The 20,743-nt window shown below is 39.5% G+C and overlaps 1 protein-coding gene across 1 annotated transcript in view; it reads left to right on the top strand.

Moving 5' to 3' along the window:
• Positions 1-1,871: 1,871 nt before the first annotated feature.
• The window catches only part of ARFGEF1 (ARF guanine nucleotide exchange factor 1), an 86,342-nt gene continuing 67,470 nt past the window's right edge, over positions 1,872-20,743 (top strand). Inside the window, exon 1 of the mRNA XM_054637692.2 lies at positions 1,872-2,355. Coding sequence (XP_054493667.1) covers positions 2,232-2,355 — 124 coding nt within the window. The 5' untranslated portion in view covers positions 1,872-2,231. The remainder of the gene's footprint in view (positions 2,356-20,743) is intronic.

Here is a 20,743-nt window from a genome sequence, read left to right as displayed (position 1 = left end):
CTGCATTTTTGAACTTGCACCTATGCATTAAAAAAAAAAAAAATTAAAAAAAAAAATTTAGTCGATAGGCAAATGGTTTTCCCTAAATAAATTACTAAAAATAGTTCAAGTATGCTTAGCAATTTTGCTGCTGAAGACACGGTATTTTGAATAAATCAACACAATCTGACTACGGTCTTTTTTCAGGAATCAATGTGCTTGGTGATCTGACTGCTAACTCTCTCATAAAGCTATGATAATGCTAAAATCAGATGCACCCTCTTACTATTTTCTGTATTGTTTATCAGTTGGGTGGCAAAATAGCCAGGAACCAGAAAAAGCCACTGGATCAAATACAGTAATTTCAGCAGGACAAGTGTTTTGCTCAAACAGATAAGTCTTGCATTCACCTCTAGCTTTAGCAGGATTCCTGGTCCAGTGTGTTCCTTTAAATGTCAAACGGAGGTACCCGTAAGGCATCAAGTCACTTTGCAACACATAATTTCTCATTTGGGAAACTGGGTTAAGCAACCTGGGCAGCATTAGCTGCCTCTGCACTGGGGTGCTGACAGCATTGTGCCTTTACGAATGCAGCTACAATGGCTCTGTTGTACATAAGGAAACAGGTGCTCAAATAAATTCCTTACAAGGCCTTAGCACACGGGCATGGCAGCCTGGGCAAACTCTCTTAAATGTCCCATGAGGAAAGTCTTGTGAGGAGCACAAAGGTTGTGTTCCTGATATAGCAGGACCACAGGAATAAAGAAAAGACTGAGAAGGTTTGCTGAATGCTCCATGAAGAAGGTGTCAGGATTAACTTCCAAAGGTTGTGTTCCTGACTGATACATGAGACCCACAGGAATGGAGAACAGACTGAAAAGGCTGCTGGGATAACCTCTTTGCGGTGTGCTGGCTCTGTCCTCAGAGGTCAGAGGTGCTCCCTGGTTTCCACAACCATCCCTGCTTCCTGCACTCTGATGCTATAGCCTTGTCCCACTCTGCTCGAAAGGTACATCTAGAACTTCTGCTCTTTCATTTCCAGATTAATTTCTAAGATTTCTTTTTTAACCAGGTAAAATTTTTCTAAACCAGACCTTTCAGTTAGCGCCGAATTGGACTTCTAAATACTAGTCTACTAGTACCCCTGAGTGCAAAAGGTGGTCCTGTTATGTTTTTGCCGCTTACCAGTTAGGCAGGGTCCACCTGAGCTTTTTTTTACTTTTTTCAGTGCTCTATGCTCCTGGTGCACGTGCAGTGGGAAGAACAGCGCGGGATGACAGCGCTTTGGTTAGAGGATGCAGGCGATAGAGGAAGGGCACCCCGCGAACCCGCAGGTGCAGCGGGCAGGGCTACAGGACCAGGCGGGGAGGGGCTGAGGAACTGCCCCGGGGAGCCCGCACACCTCCCACGCCCCAAAGCGCTTCTCCCGTCCTTTCTCCCTGGGTGCCGGGGGCTGCTCTCCCCTCGCTCCCCGTGAGCCGGAGCCCCGGGCGTTTCTCGTCAGGGAAGGCGACGGCCGTGGAAGGAGGGCAGCTCCTCTCCCAGGGAGATCCCCCAGCCCCGGCAAAGCCCCCCCTTTAGGAGCAGGTGGCGCAGCCCGGGAGAGCCTTCCTCCTCCTCCTCCGTCTCCTCCTCCACCTCCCAGCGCTGGTGGCCCGGAAGGGAAGTCCTGCCCCTCCTCCTCATCCAGCTCCCAGGTGGCAGCGGCCATCTCCGTGCGTCCCTCTTCGCTGCCTCCCGCGGCTCCGCTCCACCTGTAGCGCGGCCGCGGGGCGGGCAGAAGGCGCCTGCCCCCCGCCCTCCCGCTTCCCTCCGCCCGCCCTGCCTCCCGGGACACGGCCGCCGCTTCCTCCCGCTCCGGCTGCGGCCCTGACGTCGCTTCCTTCCAACATGGCGAGGGCAGGTTGTTGCTGCGGCCGCCGCCGCCGGTGCTGATGGAGGCGGGCGCGGGCCGGGGGCGGCTCGGGGACTGACGGGCGCCGTCCGCGCACACACGCATCGGGGGCGGGAGGAGAAGGGAGGAGAAGGCTTCGTCTTCCCTCAGCCGCGGGGGTTGGCTGTCGGCGCCGCCCGGGCCCACCCCAGCCTCCCCCGGGGGAGCCGTCGAGCGGGTGTCGGGACGCCCTGCGAGGGAGCCCTTCCCCCGCGGCCGCCGCGGCCCCTGGCAGCGCTCCCGGTGGGAGAGGCCGGTGCCCCGCTCTCACTTCCCCGCTCCACCTTCCTCCTCCTCCTCTCACGGCTCGATCGCGCCCATGTATGAAGGGAAGAAGACGAAAAACATGTTTCTGACCCGGGCCCTGGAGAAGATCCTGGCCGACAAGGAGGTGAAGAAGGCGCATCACTCCCAGCTGCGCAAAGCCTGCGAGGTGGCACTAGGTGAGGTGCAGCCCGGGCGGGCAGGGAAGGGAAGGGGCGGCCAGAGGTCGGGGTGCGCTTCGGGGCCCGCTTTGCCTGTGTGTGTTTGTGTTGCGGGGGGGCTGTGCGGTTTCTGAGGGAACGAGGCAGAGGGGCTGCCCGGCAGGGAAGGGCCGGGGGCGGTGCGGTTGCGGGCTGAGCCCTGGCACAGGTTTGGGTCGTGCAGCACAGCCCCCCGGAGGTGTGGGCGCCTGGGCTGCGGGCGAGCATCGCCCCTCGCCGGGAGCGGCCCCGTGCTGACAGCAGCGGCGAGGGCGCTGCGGCGCCCGCCGGGCTCTTCTCCTCCTCCTCCTCCTCCTTCCCTCCTCCTCCTCCTCCCCGCTCGCAGGATGAATAGGCAGACACGGAGCTGAGCTGAGCTGACCTGGAAGCAGACGGCCGGCGGGGAGGGAGCAGGTGACAGGCAGCGGTGAGGGCGGAGGGACGGGTGAGGAAGAGGGGGTGGTGGAGAGCGAGAGACAATGACATCGGGCCATGTCTGGAGCTGGTGGCTCTTAGGAGCCGGGAGGAGGGCTGCAGAGGGAGAGGATGGTCCGGGAGATGTGCGAGGGAGAGCCTTAGGCGAGTCGTTCCTGGTGGAGAAACAGCTGATGGGGAAGAGAGCTTCCTTCATGCATGGCAGAGCTGGAGCGGCCACGGATAACAGAACCACAGAGTTGTTAGGGTTGGAAGGGACCTCTGGAGATCATCTAGTCCAACCCCCATGTTGTTGGATTCCCAGTATGTGGGAGCGTTTACTTCGGGCCGAAGGAGGGGTGTTGGGTTTGTAGTGCAGCTGTGTCAGCGCCGCCTCGTCTGGAGGCGTCAGGGAAGTACCGGTGCTGGATAGTACAAAGCACATGTAGGCATCCAATTACAGGCAGCTTAAAAGGACAACTTGGGCTTCACGATTCTGACATGATGAGCACAGGCGGGCCTTGAGCCTATGTGGCAAAATACTGACATACTTACTGAAAGACTTGTAGAGAAAAACCTGTTTCATTTAAGTAATACGTTAAATGGATTATGTCCCTCCCTTTCTAGTGTAATTGTTTCTGTTTTGGAGATAATTATCTTGATTTTGTACAGTAATGTCTGATTAAATGGATTTGTTTGACGAGATAATGTTAAATTGAAACTTGCTTGTTTTAAAAAAGAGTGTAAGTAATTTGATGTTGTTCCCTTGTCATTCTATTAATTTGTATGTTAGTGCTTACTTTTTTTTTATAAAAAAGACTCCTTCCTTTTCTTGATTTCTTTGTCTATGAAAGATCCTGACAAAGGGAGGGGCAGAAATAACCATACTTCAGCTATTTATTTCTTTTTAATTAAAATCAATGTGAAACAAGATTTTACTACATTTTTCATATATCACTAGAGTGGTTAACAATAATCTTATGATTTATACTGATAAAATTAAATTGATAACCCTTTGGCCCTTCTGTTGACTTTAGACTGTGCATTCAAGTTAGAAATAAAACAGAGAAATGTTTTTTTATTGTTAAACTGAATTTCTATCGAGTCTGTATGTCATCCATAGAATTAGACACTGATATTCATCTTGTGTTTCTGCCATACTTTATTTCAGTAGCCTGATTTATGTTAAGTATCATCCAGATCCCTCCAAGTATGGTCCATTGTGTTCCACAGATTATATAAAGCAAGCCCTCACTACTGTACAGTCTGCCTCTTGTATCATGTAAATTGATTTGTTTGAGGAGACCCTCAGCACACATCCCAGTGGTTTCTATCCTACAGCTTCATTGAATCCTTCTCCTGTGGACCTGATTGGGGCTTAAACAGGAAAACAATGTGATGTGGGTATAAAAATCATTAAGGCAGGAAAGAAGAAATGGAAGGATGTGTGTACTACCTTACGTATATACAGGGGCTTCATGAGCTTGAAAAATATCAGGCATGGTATTTTTCTGTAGAAAAGCCTCTAACTACTGTAGAGACTTCTTGATTTTTTTTTGGTTGCAGCACAACAAAATACAGTTGGTGATTGTAAATTTAGCATGGTCCATTGTCTGGTTTTGTGCGTGATCAGAAGTGGCAATATGTAACTCCTGAGTAGAGTAGTGCTCATGTCCATCTGTAAAAAACATTTTTGGAGAAAGGTACATATCATCCATGTTTCACACAGAGTACAGTTAGCCATTAAAGCTGAGCTATGATTTTTGTAGCAGTGTTTGAAATAGGATGCATGTGTTGTGTTCTGTCCCTTTAGCTCCTCATCTGCTCAGACTACAGCTGGATGCTTCTTTGCCACCTTAAGCAAGAAGTACAGACTTCTTACTGCTTGATTTTGAAGAGCAGCAACATTAATGATAAAACATTAGTAAAATTGTAATTTAGAGTTGAATTTAATTTGGTGCTAAGTCTGGCCAAGTCGAACTTTACGGTTTTACTGGATTTTTTTAAATGGTAGTTAAATAAAGAGTAGCTTTTAAAAATCATGGCAGTACTTCCATGTCTTCCAAATCAACATATTTTTTTTTCAGTGTGAATATTTGATTAGTTGTCACTGAAGTTATCTGTGTGCTCCATTAAGACTTTTTTTCCAGCTGCATGACTGTAGTAAGATGTTACTTTTTATTTACTGCTAATAATAGGTCAGATATTCTAACTAGTAGTTGTTACTAATTCAGGCTTTTTATTCCATTCTCTAAAGCCACTATTTACATTGTTTTATATTATTTGTGTAAAATTATCTGCTATTGAAGTATTTGATAAAAAAATGATCAGTATCCCTGTACAACAGACAAACTAATAGTAGCTCTGCTTTTTAGATTGAATTTAACAAGCAGTATTTTAAGAATCTTTAATGCCTTCCCTTTGTCATTTTTAATCCCCATATACTTTCTTATAAATCTGTTGCATTCCATTAAGATTATACATAATCTATTTTTAATTTGTGAGTCTTAGGGAGTGAAACCTTGCAACATTCCAGACTGTGGCAGTTTGACCTCTGAACAGGTGTTAAGATGAGGTCCTTCTAGTATGTCCATTTTTCCAGTGATTTGAAGATAAGAAAACAAAATATTAATTAAGTAACACAACCTGAATTACAGATGTCCCTTAGTTTTTTAACAGGGATGAAATTAAGCCTTGATACTTGTAGCATCCTGTATTTGATGATTCACCAGGTTGTGTCTGGGTTTATACAGAACAGTTGAGTTTCATTTAACTTTGTCCTTACTGAGAGGTTTCTCTCTTTTTGTGGAAAACACAAGATTTCTTTAGTCACCTAATGAAGTAGAGTTAATTTAGAGCTTTGTATTGTTTACTTTCATAGCAACAACTCTTATCTGTATAAGGAATGAGTTTATCCTTGAAATTGTCCACTTGTAGAAGGCATGAGCCAGCAAGCTGTCAGAAGGATTATTGGATTTAGAAGCTCCTTTTCCACTGAGTTACCTCCACTGCTGTTTCTGTATTGCTTTTCGGCTATGCCACAGTCTAGGAAACTTTACTGTAAAAATACTGTGTTTGCATAAACAGTGAAAGGTCTTGGAGGAAAAAAATCCTCATCTGAACATAAAATTTTTAATAGACTGAAAAAAAATTGTCAGTGCTTCATGTCAAAATCTGGAGCGTGGATTTGTCTGCCTGAAAAGTGGTTTCAGAGCACTAAGCTGGGCACACCAGAATGCCCTCCTTGTATAAGTTCTGCTAGTTCAACTGCAAATCAGGAGTCAAGCAACTCTTCCATAAAACTCCAAGCCACAAGTGATATAAAATGATACAGATATGTCCCTAGTATGTACTTTAAAGAAAATTATGCATATGCTGCCTGGAGTTCTGGAGCTACCAACTGAAGAGGGCCAAAATTTAGTTCTAGAAGGTTCTTTAGTGCTCCTTGTATTGTTTATTTCAGTCTGTCATGCAAGGATCCTGCTGAATGATGTAGATCTCATGCAATGTGAAAGTGGCATCTCTGTTCAGTTTGTGCTGCCTTTATGTGTGTGTGTGGGATGATGGAGCAGTGGGCTATAGATAAACACTTAGTTTCTCTGGAAACAGATAATGCTTGGAGCAGAACTAACCTAGAGGTGTGAAGGTTCATCTGTCCTTATCTGTGCAGGTCTGCAAATGACATCTCATCTACTTAAGTTTTTCTGTCTCCCTTTTTACCTTTCCTAGTTTCATCTTGTGTCCTTTGCATATACAAGCAATCATGATACATGAGAATGAGTGTGGTTAATGGATATTGTATTTGTGTAGGGAACTCTGGGTGCATTGGAAAATACCTTCCTACACTATAATAAACAGTTAAAAGTGCATTCCTGTCTGTATTTTGGATAGTGCTGTTCTTGGTAGGCTACCTTCTTTTTTTCATGAAAACTAGTTGTCCTTTTGTAGAAACTGAAGGTCAGAATTTTTTGAGTTTTTTCTTTGCTGGATACAAAGAGATTAGTGTTGCAATATTCTGTGTTGTCTTCATGTGCAATAGGCATTTATTTTCACAATTTACAAGTCACTATTGTCCACAAAAAAAATTTTTCTGGTTGTAACTGTCCTTCTGAAACACTTGTTTGTAAGCAAGAAGGATAAATGGAGATTTCATGTTAGTAAAGACCAAGATGGATGTGGGTTTTTTTAAAAACCAAAACCCCTGAAAATTGCAGCTGCCCTTCCATCCCTTTGCTTGCTTTACTGAGCTTGGACTTTAACTAGCACTTTCAGTGTGGTTAAAATCTTGTCTACTTTTGCAAAGATTTAAAACTTGGCTTGGTAACAGTAAGGATTAATTGGCCCTATAAACTGTTTTCCAGGTTGCCTTCAGCATTTGATATGTAAAGTGCTGTTTATGTAGAGTTTATGGGGCTAATTTAAGGAAAGTTGTGTGTGTTTAGCTACTCTGTTGTTTCAGATGTTATCAGATCTTGGCTGTGCAAAGTGACTTAATTATATAATTCACCACTCTGAATTAATCACACTGTGCTGATGAGATTTAATCTCTTTTGAGAAAGGGGTGGTTGGCAGGATATATGTAAAAACACTTTTCTAGAAAACATGGTGGATTTTATCTAGGTCGGAAAAATGTTAATGGAGAGTGAATATCAAATACTTGGGTTTTGTCTTGGAAACTAAAAATGGTATTTCTTTTAGGTAACTTTGACTTTATCCTGAAATATGTATTCACTTAAAGCCTTTAATATTTTGCAACTTTGAACATTGATTTTCACTATCTTTTAAAATTTGATCTTGAAAGACTTCAACATATCTTTGTGACACAGCTTTTAAATACCTGTACTCTGCTGCATATTTTAGAGCCTTAATTAGAATTTTGAAGCTTAAAATGAGAAGTTGTTGCCTTGTGACCAGAATGCATCTGTTTCTCAAAAGAACTACTTGTACTGTCTTGTGGGGCTTTGGTCTAGTTGATTTCTCTTCTTATACCATTCTCTAATGTATAACTGTTGTGATCGTAATATTTTCCTTTTCCTCTTGGTTCTTGTTTCCAGCTAACCACTGTGTCATTCATTCAGGATGACAACTGTGCCTGTTCTTATGTGTCTTCTTCATATACAAATGAAAAAAAAACTGTTGACATCAGTTGTACATTCCAGACTTCTTCTAGAATCCTTCAGAAAGCAGTCAGTATGGAGATAGCATTTTGATAAGATTTTCTAAATATGTAAACTTGTGCAGTTGTCAGGAAGGATTTTGGTGTTTATGGGTGTTTTTAAAGAGGGAGGCATCAACCATTGGTGTTCTAGTCAGTCTCTCCTGTTCTTGGCAAACATCCTAGGTGAAATCATGGACTTTCAAAGATGAGTAAAGCTTGTCTTTTTGAGGGGACACCTAGCTGTCAGTTTGGGGGTTTAATTGGTGTTGATACTTTTATCAGGTTGCTGCTTAGTTTGTACTTTAAATGAATGCTGCCAGGAGCTTGGGAAGCAAGACCTGCAAACTTGCCCATGACTCTTATTCTACTCTGCAACAGCTAGTGGTAGATCAGTGACTCGAATAGGCAGGGGAAAAGAGTTTTGGGTTTTCTGTATCCAGCTGGAAAGCTTTCCTGTGTGATGTGTAAATTGATGGCTTGCAGGGAGAAAATATTCTGGTCTGTGAAAGACAGCTACTGCCAGTTGAGCTTTATAGGCTGAAGGGACTTGGGAAACAGCTCTGCAGATTTCAAGGAAGGAGGGAAATATTGTGGAAGTACAGCTGAGTAAGAAGTTTGATAATTTTTATCTGTAAAGGAGGCAGACCTTTACTGTGTGTGTTTAAAAGACAGAAGTAGTGTGTAGTAGCTGTGCTAGTCAGATGCATAGAGACATAGTTCAGTTAGCCTGTAGTTCTTTCCTGTAAGTACATAGTAGAAGAAACTGTAAGTTATACCTAGGCAAAACAGACCTTTTAGAAAAATCACATACAAGAGGTCCCCAAACAACCAGGGAGAGCTTAAAATGCTTCTGTAGGATTTTATAGAAAGAGAATATTGTACAAGGATAATTGGACAAATAGTAGCTGGTGTTTCTATGAAAAGCACTTAATGTGGTAACCAGAAATGAAGAAAACACAAAACCCCAAACCTACCAAACACTACCACCCAGCTCATAATTTATAGACTCTGTAGTGGAATGCAGGGGAGTGATAAAAAAATCCCTTTTGAGGGATAAGGTAGATGATACTTGTTATATGATGCTTTCCATTTTCAGTATAAATGCAGAGAGACACTAAAAATAGGTCTGTCAAGCCCCAAGAGTTTGAAATACCTGGCACAATTCCCTTATTGATTTCTAATCAATCTTGGGGTGCTGAGAAAATTCCAAAGGACTGGAGGACATCTGCTACTGTGCCAGCATGGTTACAAGGATGACCTAGGTAATTACTGGTGTATTGGCTTAATGTTGATTCCAGGCAAAGTACTGGAGTGACTGATACATATGTCAGTGAGAACAAAATTGGCAATCAGTAAGGATTTGAGAAAGATTTTAAAATAGTTTTCAAAAAAAGGCAGGTTATCTACCAGTTTTAAAATTTGGGGGTAGATTATAAGGCATTTTCACCACTTATTAGTCTTCTGTAACTCTTATGTTCTTCAGTTCTTAGCTTCAAATGATTAGAAGTAAAAATTGCCAAACTGGTAGAAAAATGGTCGATAACATTTCATTTGCATTGATAAATACTAATGAATTTTGGTGTGAGGGGTTACTTTGTGATTTTTGGTTGATTAATTTGGTTTGGTATTTTTCCCCACCCTGTTTTTCATGTTGCTTCTTTCTAGTCTACCCTTGGTCTTAGCTTTTAGGTATTCTTTTTGGTGTTGGAAATTTTGCTTGGGTTTCTTCAGGGGTTTCTGGATTTGGTAGTGTTTGCTGGTTTACTTTAATTTGAAGTTTTAAGTGTATTAGTAGATTATGAGATTTTAGTTGGGAGGCATGAACTTTTAAAGAATTTGAAGTCTTGAGGAGGCTGAGCTCTTGTTATGGTGCTGTGGTCAAGAACAGCTTAAAAGCTGGGATAGGGAATGTGGATGTTGTACTAACTCTGTACCTTACACAACTTAGAGCTCTTTTGTCATGCATGGATGGGGTTTTTTTTTAAGTCCACACTTTTTATTTTAGAATTGTATAAACAGTTTAATAGCATAGCTACATTTTTCCAAAACCAAAGGTATCTTTTAATAGGACATTTAGGGCATGATTGCTTTGGACTTTTTTTTTTTTATGACTTTCAGAAGGTTTGATTTTTTTTTTTCCCACTGCCACTCTGTTTCTGGTACTGTATCATATATAGTCAGGTGGTACAAGATTGCATAGTTATTGATGTTATGCTGTTTATTATTTGTTTTTGTTCAAATGGTTTACGTCTGCCGTTCAGTGCTCTTCAGGTTTTTTTTTCATTTCATGTATTTCTTATGTGAGAAAAATTAGATTTTAAACAGAATTGAAGTTACTTGCCCTTCAGATAAATGGGTTTATTCAAGCTCTCTTTTTTTGTCTACTCAAACACGGAGGGAGATAAATTTCAAGAAAATTATCCATTAATAACAGCAGTTCTGCACATACTGTCTTTAGCACTTGCTGTTCTAATAATCTCAACAGGGTTTGTTATGTTATTCCTACTTTTCAGTTAAAAATAAAAGTGTAATTAGGTTGGTAAATATTTTACAGGAAGATATTTTAGCCAGTGCTGGATCCAGGAGTGTTTTACTCCTTTTTTTATTTCACTTGAAGTAACCCCCAGGTGTCAATTTGCACTGCAGTTGGTTTGAATGACCAATATCCTTCACATTGAAATGTGCAGCTTTGCAGTTTGAGAGAAATGAGGGAGGAGATATTTTTAGGCTTTGAAATTGTTATAAAACTGTTGAGGTTTACTGAAGATATTATACAGCATTTTGTACTATAGTTTAAGCTGTCCAGTTGAATAGTATGAGGTAGACTTTCAGAGCTTCAAATCTGTAAATTAAAAATAAGTGTACCACTGGTATGATTTCTTTGGTAGCTTCCCATCATATTTTAGTTTTCAAACTGTTCTATGAATTGATGCAGATGTACTTGCACAGAGCATTGTACATTTTAATGCAGGTTGTAAGAATAAGGGGAATGCCCTTCCAAGTGAAGGTATTTTTTGCAAAGGTGTAATTCTGTTGTGTGTAAAACTGACACACTGCTGCATGCCTGGGAAGTGACCTTGCAGGTATTAACAGTGTGTATAAAGATCTGGGTGGTACTGTTACCTGGACTGAGAGTGCAGCAGCCAACATAAAGTCAGAGTTCTTTCTGCAGCTCAGGAAAGCTGGAAAAGGCAGAGTCTTAATTTGGCTTGCTTAATTTGGCTGATGGACTGTGATGTGTTCAAGAATATTGGCATGGGTCTTGTGTGGAGTGTAGGAAAGTGGATAGGAATAAATTAACCTTTGTTTCCATTATTCTGAAATGGAGACAGAGCTTTATGACCTTAAGTAAAATTGCTAGAATAGAGCAGCTGATTTTGCATGGAAATTTGAAAGCTGGATAAAAACTAAGTGTCTGAGAAGTGTGATTAAAAATTTTTTCACCTGCATCAAAATGAGACACTTGGATGTTCTCCACTTGTGATTTAAGACCTGAAACCTGATTTTGTGTGATTGTGCATATAAATAGATGTTAAAAGCTTAGAAATTTTGCTGTAAAGAGAAATAGTTTGCTTCTTTCAAATTGTACTTAACACTGTGGGATATATAGTCTGTGGTAGTTAGTGATGTTTGGAGAAGCTTCAGGTTTGTATCTTGGCTCTTTTTCCTCTCTGCACCTAAGTTTGACCTCCATCCCAGAGTCTTGCTCAGAACAAAATCCATGTTCAAATTCTTAACATCCTTTTGTATTGAAGGAAAGGCAGCACTTGGACCATTCTTTCCTTGTTCACCTTCTTATCACATGAAAGCTGAAGCTGCTGTCTGCTTGATTGCTCTCTAGGCCTTTCAGTGATGAGCTTGAGGCAGGTGGCAATTTCTTTGACTGACTGCTGTAGTTTGTAACAGTTTTTATTTAACAGTAATTACTTATTCTTTCTCCTTCACTGATCTTGTGCTTTTCCTACTTGTCTTTAGGAGCACTTTAGGACACGTTGTTAAGGAACTGTAAATTTACCTGTATTGTTAAATAAAAAGAATTTGCATAGTCAATGCGAATACATTTTTTCATAATACTGTATTTAGAACTATGGATGCAGTGGATCCAGTAAATATGGAACTGAATGCCTAAAATTCTTCACAGTTTGGTAAGCAGTGGTAAAAGAAGCACTTTCTTGTAGCATGGCTGGTAACATGAGTTAGGGTTAGTAATACTTGAGTAGAGTTAATGTGTAGTGATGGCCTTTTAAGTAGCCTTCTACTTGCTGCCTTATGGGCATCTGAGAAAAGGAAGAATACTTGTCATATGAATAATTATCTTAATTTATGCAGTCTGGAATTCTAAAAAACATTACTGGATGAAAAATAAATTGTAAATAAATGTAAAGAACATGGAAAATTAAGATTTAATTGTATTAATAATGTATGTATGTTGTACTGAAGGCAGTCACACTGAAGCTTTCAGTAATACTCATATTTTTATTTCTTATGTTACTTAAATATCTTAGTCTGACCTGCTTTCTATATCAGCACTTAATGAAGAAATCAGGACTTTGGTAACAGTATGGTCACCTTGAATGCTTTGTTTAAAAGAGCTCATGTCAGGACTTTCTGATACAAGTTCATATTTTTGTTTGGGTGAAAATTACCATCTTGATATGGTTGTAACCTTTTTGGGGGGCATACAACAGACATAAAAATAAACTTAAGTCCATACTTTTTTGTTATCCTTTTTTGTTTCCACTATCAAATATGAGTTGTGAATTTTGTAAACAATCATTAAATTGTAATCTTCTGGCTGTCATCTTGTGGCTGGAAAAGATAATGATTTTCTTATAATTTAGAGCTACAGTAGGAGGGAAATGGTTTAGTGCTCTTTTAATTAGAAGGTTACCAGTAGTATAATTCATGTACAGACTTACATGTGACCTTCTAAAGTTTTAGTGTCTGAAATGGATAAGAGTCTTGCAGTGTCATGTGTTTTGTTGCTTTTGAAGTTACTGTAGTGAGCAGGCTACTTAATGGGAGTGTGTTGGGGGTTTGTTTGGGGATTTTGTTGCAATTTCTCTCGGTATCATGGGCTTAAAATTACCTTCTATTTAGTCTGAAATAAAGCTTAGTAATCTTCAACTTTTAAATTACTATTTAAACTATCCATTTCCAAAAGGGAAAAAAATAATTGCACTCAAATATCTACAGCAAGGTTAAAAATAAAATGTAGACTTTCCCCATATTATGAAGGGATCTTTTAATTCGATTCATAAACCTTGACACCACACAAGACCTTACTGTCCTTGGTTCTATCTTGTTTTCAACAAATCATGGTTCTGGTCATTTTACAGAAGAGAAACAGAGCTTATACATATTGAAAATGTTACAGCAAATGATTGTCCGTGTTGTCAGGAGGAAAATTTAAAAGCCTTCCCTTTTTGCAGCATGTAGGAAGGGTTACTACCCATAGTTTGATCAGCTTTAAATCTGGGTTTTATTTTAAAAATATTCTAGCAGTCAAAATAAATGCCTGTTTTGAGATGAAGATGCTCAGGTTACTGGCATAGAATAATCATTTATTCCAGGATTTCTTTTATTCCATGAGTCTGTTCTGTATGTATATTACAACTATTTAATATATTGTATACTTGTGTTTATGGAGGGCACAGCAGAGGTGTAATTACTTTTATTGCCTTGGGTAATCTGTGAAAATTGTATATGATAGCAGTTTGGGGTAGCTGGCTATATTCAAAAAAAGTATGAAATAAGGATGCATTATCACTGCTTTGCACGTGTGCTTACTGCTGAAAAAAAGGAAAAGAAAAAGGAATGTTCAAAGCATCATGTTACATGACAAAGTCTACTGAAGAGGTGGGCTGTGTGAAGAGGGGACATGTAGCTTTGTTCATACTGCCAAATGATCCAGAAACAAGACTGAGAAACATAATGACAGCCTTGTTCTGCAGCAGCCTGTCTTTGCCAGAATAAATGCAAAGCATTAATAAAACATTTATTTCAGTCTTCATTTGTCACCAACCAAGCAAAAGTCAAATAGAGCACAGTAGAAAATAACAGAAGTCTCAAGAAATAGTTTCATCAATAGGTAACGCTGTCAAAAAGGAATGTTTGCTTGCTTATATATGAATGCCAGAAGTCTTTAAAAATAGTCAGCTGAGAAAGTATCAGTGGTTTTAAAATGAGGGTGCTGTCTTAGGCCAGGAATGCCTAAGGAATCCCAGAAAGGGATAATTTGTGGAACATTCTTAATTCCATAGCATTAATTATGAAGGTAGGAATGTTTAATTTGCTGTGCTTGACAGAAAGCTTAGTCATGGTAGGTAAATAAATTCAACTGCATTGACAGGTAACACTGAGTTAAGATGTACTGAGCAGCTCTTGTGTCCTTCTTGAGTAGTACCCAGGAATTGGTTTAAGATGTAGCAATTGAAGAGCTCACCTGTAACTGTGAGCAGTCCCATCACTGTATGCTCAAACATAGTCTCAAAGTAAGCTTTATAGCAGTAATGAAAAAACTTATTAAAGACTGTTTTTTTAATGTCAAAAAGGCCAACACAAGATGGAGGGATCAGAAAGAGGAGCCAAATCTTAGAGCTGATTGTTTGTCACCTGTTTTGTTAACAGTTAGTGCATATCAGCTATTGATAAAAGCTCCTCAAATCTTTGTGATAAAGCCAGTATGAGCTAATAGCAGAGAAAACACACCCATAATCCATATTGCTTGTAAGTGATAACAGTATCACAAAGTTATTTGGGGATTAGAAAGGTACTGAAGAAGATGAAAACTTAGCTTTTTACTGTTTGTGGAAGCTGAGGAAGTTCCCTATAGAGGAATTAAAATTAATGACTTGGGAAAAAAAATTCAATTTGAAGTCTAAACTAAAGCTCCTATTAACTTGCTAGGATTAGGAGTTTTTAAAGGGCCTCAAATCTGAAGTTGTTGGATTGTTTAATAGAACATGTAAGATTTAAATTTCATTAGTTGCTAACAAAGGAATGGGAGGTGTTAAATGTGACTAGAGCCAGCAGTTGGTTTTGTTTTTTTTTTTTTTTTTAAAAAAGTGCCAAGGATATGAGGGATGAAGAAATCTTGAGAGCTTCAGCCTGGCAAGTCTGACCCGTAGCAAAGAATAAAGCTTATGGAGAACAGAATGGATGTGTGTGCTGTGGTGAGGAGGAATCATTGTAGACCTTTCTGAGGAGGAACCTACCATCCCAGATGTGCAGGGCAGAGTCATGGAGTGTATAGATAAGTGTAAGGTAGTACAGCTTAACGGTGAGCCTCAACCAGGTTGCTCACCCAAGGCTCCTGAATGTTCTGAGCTCTTAAGGATTACATAATCTGTTTTGCCTACAAAGAGATAGTTCAGTTCTGGAGAGGTTTGTGGTGTTTGGGGGTGAGTGGGGAGGTTACAAGGGTTAGTTAAGGAAAATACTTAACAGTGAAAACAACCTGCCAAAGGCAGCACTTATGCTGTACTGACCCACTCCTTGATCAAAGGGCACTGTTTGGGTGCTGCTAAATGCCAGCTGACCTATATGGAGGAGGAGGAAACTGGTCAGAACTGTGGGTGCACAAACATGGGCTCTTAATAGGACTTAGCATCTCTCAAGAGGATGAATGGCATTGAATTACTGTGACTGATTCCATCAAAATACTATTCCTTTGTAAAAAAGACAAACATGAAAACAATAGAGGAAAAAAATGAAGCTGTTATGCTGCTTTATAAAAAGATACCTCATGTTCCATTTGCAGTTTTGCTCTCTGCTGCCTTCTTGATGCAGAAGTCAGCAAAGATGATTGAAAGTGTAGAATGTCTTGCAGAGGTGATCAAGCAGACTGTGCTTGTTGTTCCCTGAAGGGAAAAAAAAATTGTGAAGTTTGTAAAATTCTAAGTGGCGTAGACATGAAGAGAGAGTAATTCCTTGTAATTTCTCATAATGCAGATACAGAGGGCTTGTAAAGAACCCAGCTTATTTAAGTAAAGCAAAAAAAAATATTCTTTCCTGCAGCTTGTAATTGCATTCCTCCCAAAAGTTAAAATTATTTGAAAAGTGATTAAGTGAGAATTTAACAAGGGTTGTCAAACCTGGAGGAACAGTCTCTGCACAGGAAGAGCGTTAGCCACAGATGGCTAAATACTGGTAGGAGGGAACTATTGCAGCATTCCTGCCCTGCTTTTGTAATCTGCATTTACTTGAGCATATGCTGTTGGCCATTCCTGGAAGCAAAAATGAAGACTGGATATCAAGGGTTTAAGAAAAACTTGCTGTTCTTGTATCTTTCTGTCCGATACAGTCAGATATTTTTAAATTTAATTTCTTAAATTTAGATTTAATTTTAATATTTTGTTCCCCAGTTCTAAAAGCTCTCATTAACTTTTTTTAAAAATCTGGTATAGGGTTGATCTGTTTTTATTTGCGTCTTTGGACACTGATTTTCATGAAACATTCATTGTCCATCAAGCTTTATTTGATGCCTTCATTCCTCTTGTTTGAAGTTTATTTTTCTACTATGTCTGCACTTTGTGGTGAAATAGCTTTTGATCTGAGTAGTACAAAAGTTCAAAACTATATATTTTTTAAATTTTTGTATGAAAATGCATGGTTAGCTACAAAGAAAAAAAATTTCTTCTTAATTAAATGGACTGGATTGCTGCATACAAATCCCTGACTTATGACATGAAATTATGATTGAAAATACTGATGTTCTGGGAATGGCATAATAAACTGAAGATACACTCATTCTAGAAATAAACTTTGCATGTAAGTGTAAAAAGCTGTGTTACATCTGAAGCAGGAAGAACAGTATAACACAAGGAGAGCTCGACTTGCAGAATATACTGTAGCTTGATTCTTTCAAAGTTAGATTTGGTTAGGCCTTAAAATGCTGATTCACAAAGAACCCAAGTACACAAGTGAAAATAGTTTTTGTTTCTTTTAGTTTCTGTGAGTTTATGTAACTGCAACACTTTATGTATACAACTGTAATACTGTCATTAAAATATGAGGGTATTTGTGCTGAGGAGAAATGGAGAAACTGACTTTGTGACTTGAATTCATGGTTTTTACTACTTCTGTTACTATGTTCTTCATGCTGTCGTGAGAGCGTAACCTCTTGAAGCAGGGCAAGGTTAAAGAGTAACATGCTTAAGATTAGAGGCCTTCATGTGTATCTGATCTCCTGTACTCCATGATTATTGTTCAGCTCTGCTGGCTTTGGAGAATGCTTGGGCAAATTCTGAAGCAGACATCCTGGTCCATCTGCACCTCAGCTTCCTCAGCTCCTAATTGCAGTGACAACTTGGCTTTTATAAGAGGTCAGGCAGACAGCATGCATGAAAACGTGCAGGGAGAAACATCATACCTATCAAACTGAGTCCTAGCTGGAATGCAACATTTTGTGGTTCTAAATGTAGGTTCTGTTGAATGTTTGGGATACTTTTCCAGTTGTAAATGCAAACAATTAAAATGCTAATTACACTTTGAGAGTCAGATACTTAAGAGACATGTTTCTCTTAAGCCTTCCATTTACTGCATTGCTTGACTTCAAGTGAGTGTGCAGAAATTTCTCTCTTACAGGGATGGATAGGGTGGAAGAATCCAGCAATTACATTGCACAGGGGTGAGACTATTTCGCACTATCAGATCTTTGATTTTTTTTTTTTTTTTTTTTTTTTTTTTTAAGTTAGACTGCTCATGTTTGCCTGCTTTGAACTTAAAGGTCAAACTTAAAGATGATCTTCAGAGAGAAGCTCATTGTGTCCTTCAGATGAGATACAAATCATGGGATTTTGTTCTAGATGTATTTCATTTCAGATAAGCTTTATTAGGCACGTGAAAATGAATTGGTTAAAAATGCTGTCCCTACTTCAAATGTAATCTCTGTCTGCAAAGTTTGTTTCCATCTCTGACATACATATACATATATTTATTTTATTTTTTTAAATTATTATTATTTTTAACAGAAACCCACACTTTTCCAAGCAGAGCAATGTGCTTGAGTTTCTGATTCTAAGAGTGATGGAAACCAAGCTGTTCAGCTTTCCCCTCATGGAAAGAGGGGAAGCCAAGCTTGATATGAAAAGTCACAAGCTTGCATTATCACAAGCTTGTTGTCTCTGTAGGACATGATAATACATTTCCTGTCTGATGGCTTTCACCAGAAATGTCATATGTAGTCAGTAATATTATTTTAAGTTTGCAGAAGAACTGAGGCTTGCTTTTGACTTTTCAAAATTTCACAGAGCAACATATCAATCTGCTGTGGCAAATCAAGAGTTATTGATGACTCACATTCTCTAGAAACAGGCAAACATGCTTCACAATTTCAAACAACAGAGGTGGTTTCCTTGTGGCTTGGAGGAAGCATGAACCCACCATGCCCAGAGAGTGTCTGCAGCCCTGCTCTGGCATGCAGCACAAGCTATAGCTCTTCTGACTGGAGCAAATACTCAATCAAGTGAAGTAATGAATGCTTGAGAAAATTGATAGGAGGACTGGATGTACTAAGTCTCTCTGCAGGATACACTGTTGAGAATTTCTGTTTGTCCTGATTTTTCACTCTGTTTTCTCTTTCATGAATATGCTGACAAAATAATGTGTGCCATCAGTTGATTCAGGTAAACGAGAGTTGGGTTGAGTCCCCTTATCTTGCATGAACTATTCTATAGAGACTGGTGGAGTTATGTATTATTTCAGACCATTAAATTCTGTCATCCTTTGAGGCTTAACCTTTCCCCCTCCCTTGGATTTGAAACCTAATTCAATTAGTAGATTCCTAACTCTATTTAGGGGGGTTACAAGTGTTTGCAGGAATTAACACAGGGTGCTTTGTAATGTCGGGTTGCATTGACTGAGGTGATGTAAATAAAGTCTCGCTTCTGACAAGAATTATGCTGATTATAATCACTATGTTACAGAATTTATCATTGTAGTCAGTTTCATTTACCTTGTTGTATGCTGCTTAAATGTCAGTTATGCTTCTTTGCAAGAGTATTTGAAAAATCAATTCCTGAGGCAGAGAAGTTGCTTTTTATGGTTTGTTCAGGTTTTTTTTTTTCTGTCTCCAAAGACTTGCAATTCTTGCTTTTCTTAGTCCAGCATGTGCTATTTTTATGAGAGATACTGGTAAGAATCTTTTTGTATACTGTTGCACTTATTGAAATGGCTTTTTCTTTAAGTTGTAGTTATTTGGACCTAAATAATTGTAGTGTGCCCTTTGTTAAACTCTTGTAGGAGATCTGTCTTATTTGGTGTTTCTCTGCAAAATTTTTTTCTGTCATATTCTTTACTAAAGAAATAAATTACCTCCCTCAATGCACATTTTCATGTTTACATGTTGAATTTCATTTTCTGTTCTGTTATTCCAATCGGTTGTAACTTAAAAACCTGTACTTCCCCAGCAGTAGCAGTAATACTGGGTAAAGCATTTGTTTTCTTCCCCATCCTGCCCTTTACAACATGGTAAAACCAGGTGTAGGAACTCATTTATGTTGTGGGATTTTTTTTGAACAAGTCTTTTAAAATTTAAGTTTAATAATCAATATTTATGTTCTTAATCTGGTTTTGCTTTGTTACATTTTAACTAGTGAAATCCATCTGCGGTTCTATTGCAGGTGTGCAAGACAGTTGTACTGACTTAATACAGATGATGCAGGCAGGAGGAAAGAGATGTTAGGTAGTAACTTATTTTTTGCTGTTCAGAACATTGAACATTATAGTAAGTTTTTCATGCTGAATAGTCTTTCTTTGTTCTGAGTTGTAGCTGACTCATTTGTGTGCGTAGCACATGTGTGCTACCTTCTTTCTTTAAGTAGCAAGAATTACAAAAAAGTAACAAAAATATCCACGTGAAGTTTATGCTGTTTTCAAAATGTGCTCCCTGTCTCCATTTGAATAGTTGTTGCTGTGTTGCTGGGGTTGTAGCCTATAGAAACAGAATTTACACGACTCAAGTGTTTTAATATGTGACGTGAGAAGAGTTAGAAAAACTATACACATTGTGAATATGAAGAAGAATATGCACATTGTGAATATGAAGAAGAATATGCAGGCTTTCTCCCCCTTATGTGATAAAGAAACATTATTGTCCTGTTGCAACTTTACTTCATTATAAAAATAGTACTAATGTTGATGAGACACAGTGGGTAGACTTTGTAGACCTTTTGCAGTATATTTACTCCAGTGCATTTTTTGGTGTACACTGCAATGGGCAATTCTGTTCCAGCTTTTCCTTCCCAAAACATGTGATGCACATGAGGTATGGCAACTCAGGGTCATGTAGATCTACAGTGAGTTGAAATAGCTCTCTGACCTAATGAAAACTAAAATTGTCAGGCTATTTAAGTGCAGTGCCTTGGTAGCTATTGTGTAAGGAGAATGCAGATATGCACACACAGTGGAATAGGAGGAACCATTTTTTTTGGTGGTCACCCTCAGATAGACTGGATTAAAGCACACTGGAAAACTGTCTCTCTAGGCAAGATCCTTTTTTTAGTCTGGTTAGGTGACTGTTTGGTAAGCAACCAAGCTGCTTTTATGTTAATGGACCTTTTCAGCAACTTGTACCACCAGTTCTGAGCATGAAACTTATTCCCAGAGATTGTGGGAAGAGGTGCCGAAGGGTGGCACAAGGTATTTGAAAGGTATGCCCTGCTTGATTAAACTAAATACGCACGACTATCCTCTTGTAACTGTTTAAAAAGTCTATTTCTGTTCTTTGATACTGATCTAAGAAAAAACCACAAATTTGGGTGTGGCTGGGATTTTGCTATAGATTTAATGAAG

This window comes from Agelaius phoeniceus, chromosome 1 (assembly GCF_051311805.1).
Source record: "Agelaius phoeniceus isolate bAgePho1 chromosome 1, bAgePho1.hap1, whole genome shotgun sequence".
NCBI lineage: Eukaryota > Metazoa > Chordata > Aves > Passeriformes > Icteridae > Agelaius > Agelaius phoeniceus.
The sequence above is the reverse complement of the archived record's forward strand: the minus strand, read 5'-3'. Positions and strand labels throughout refer to the sequence as shown.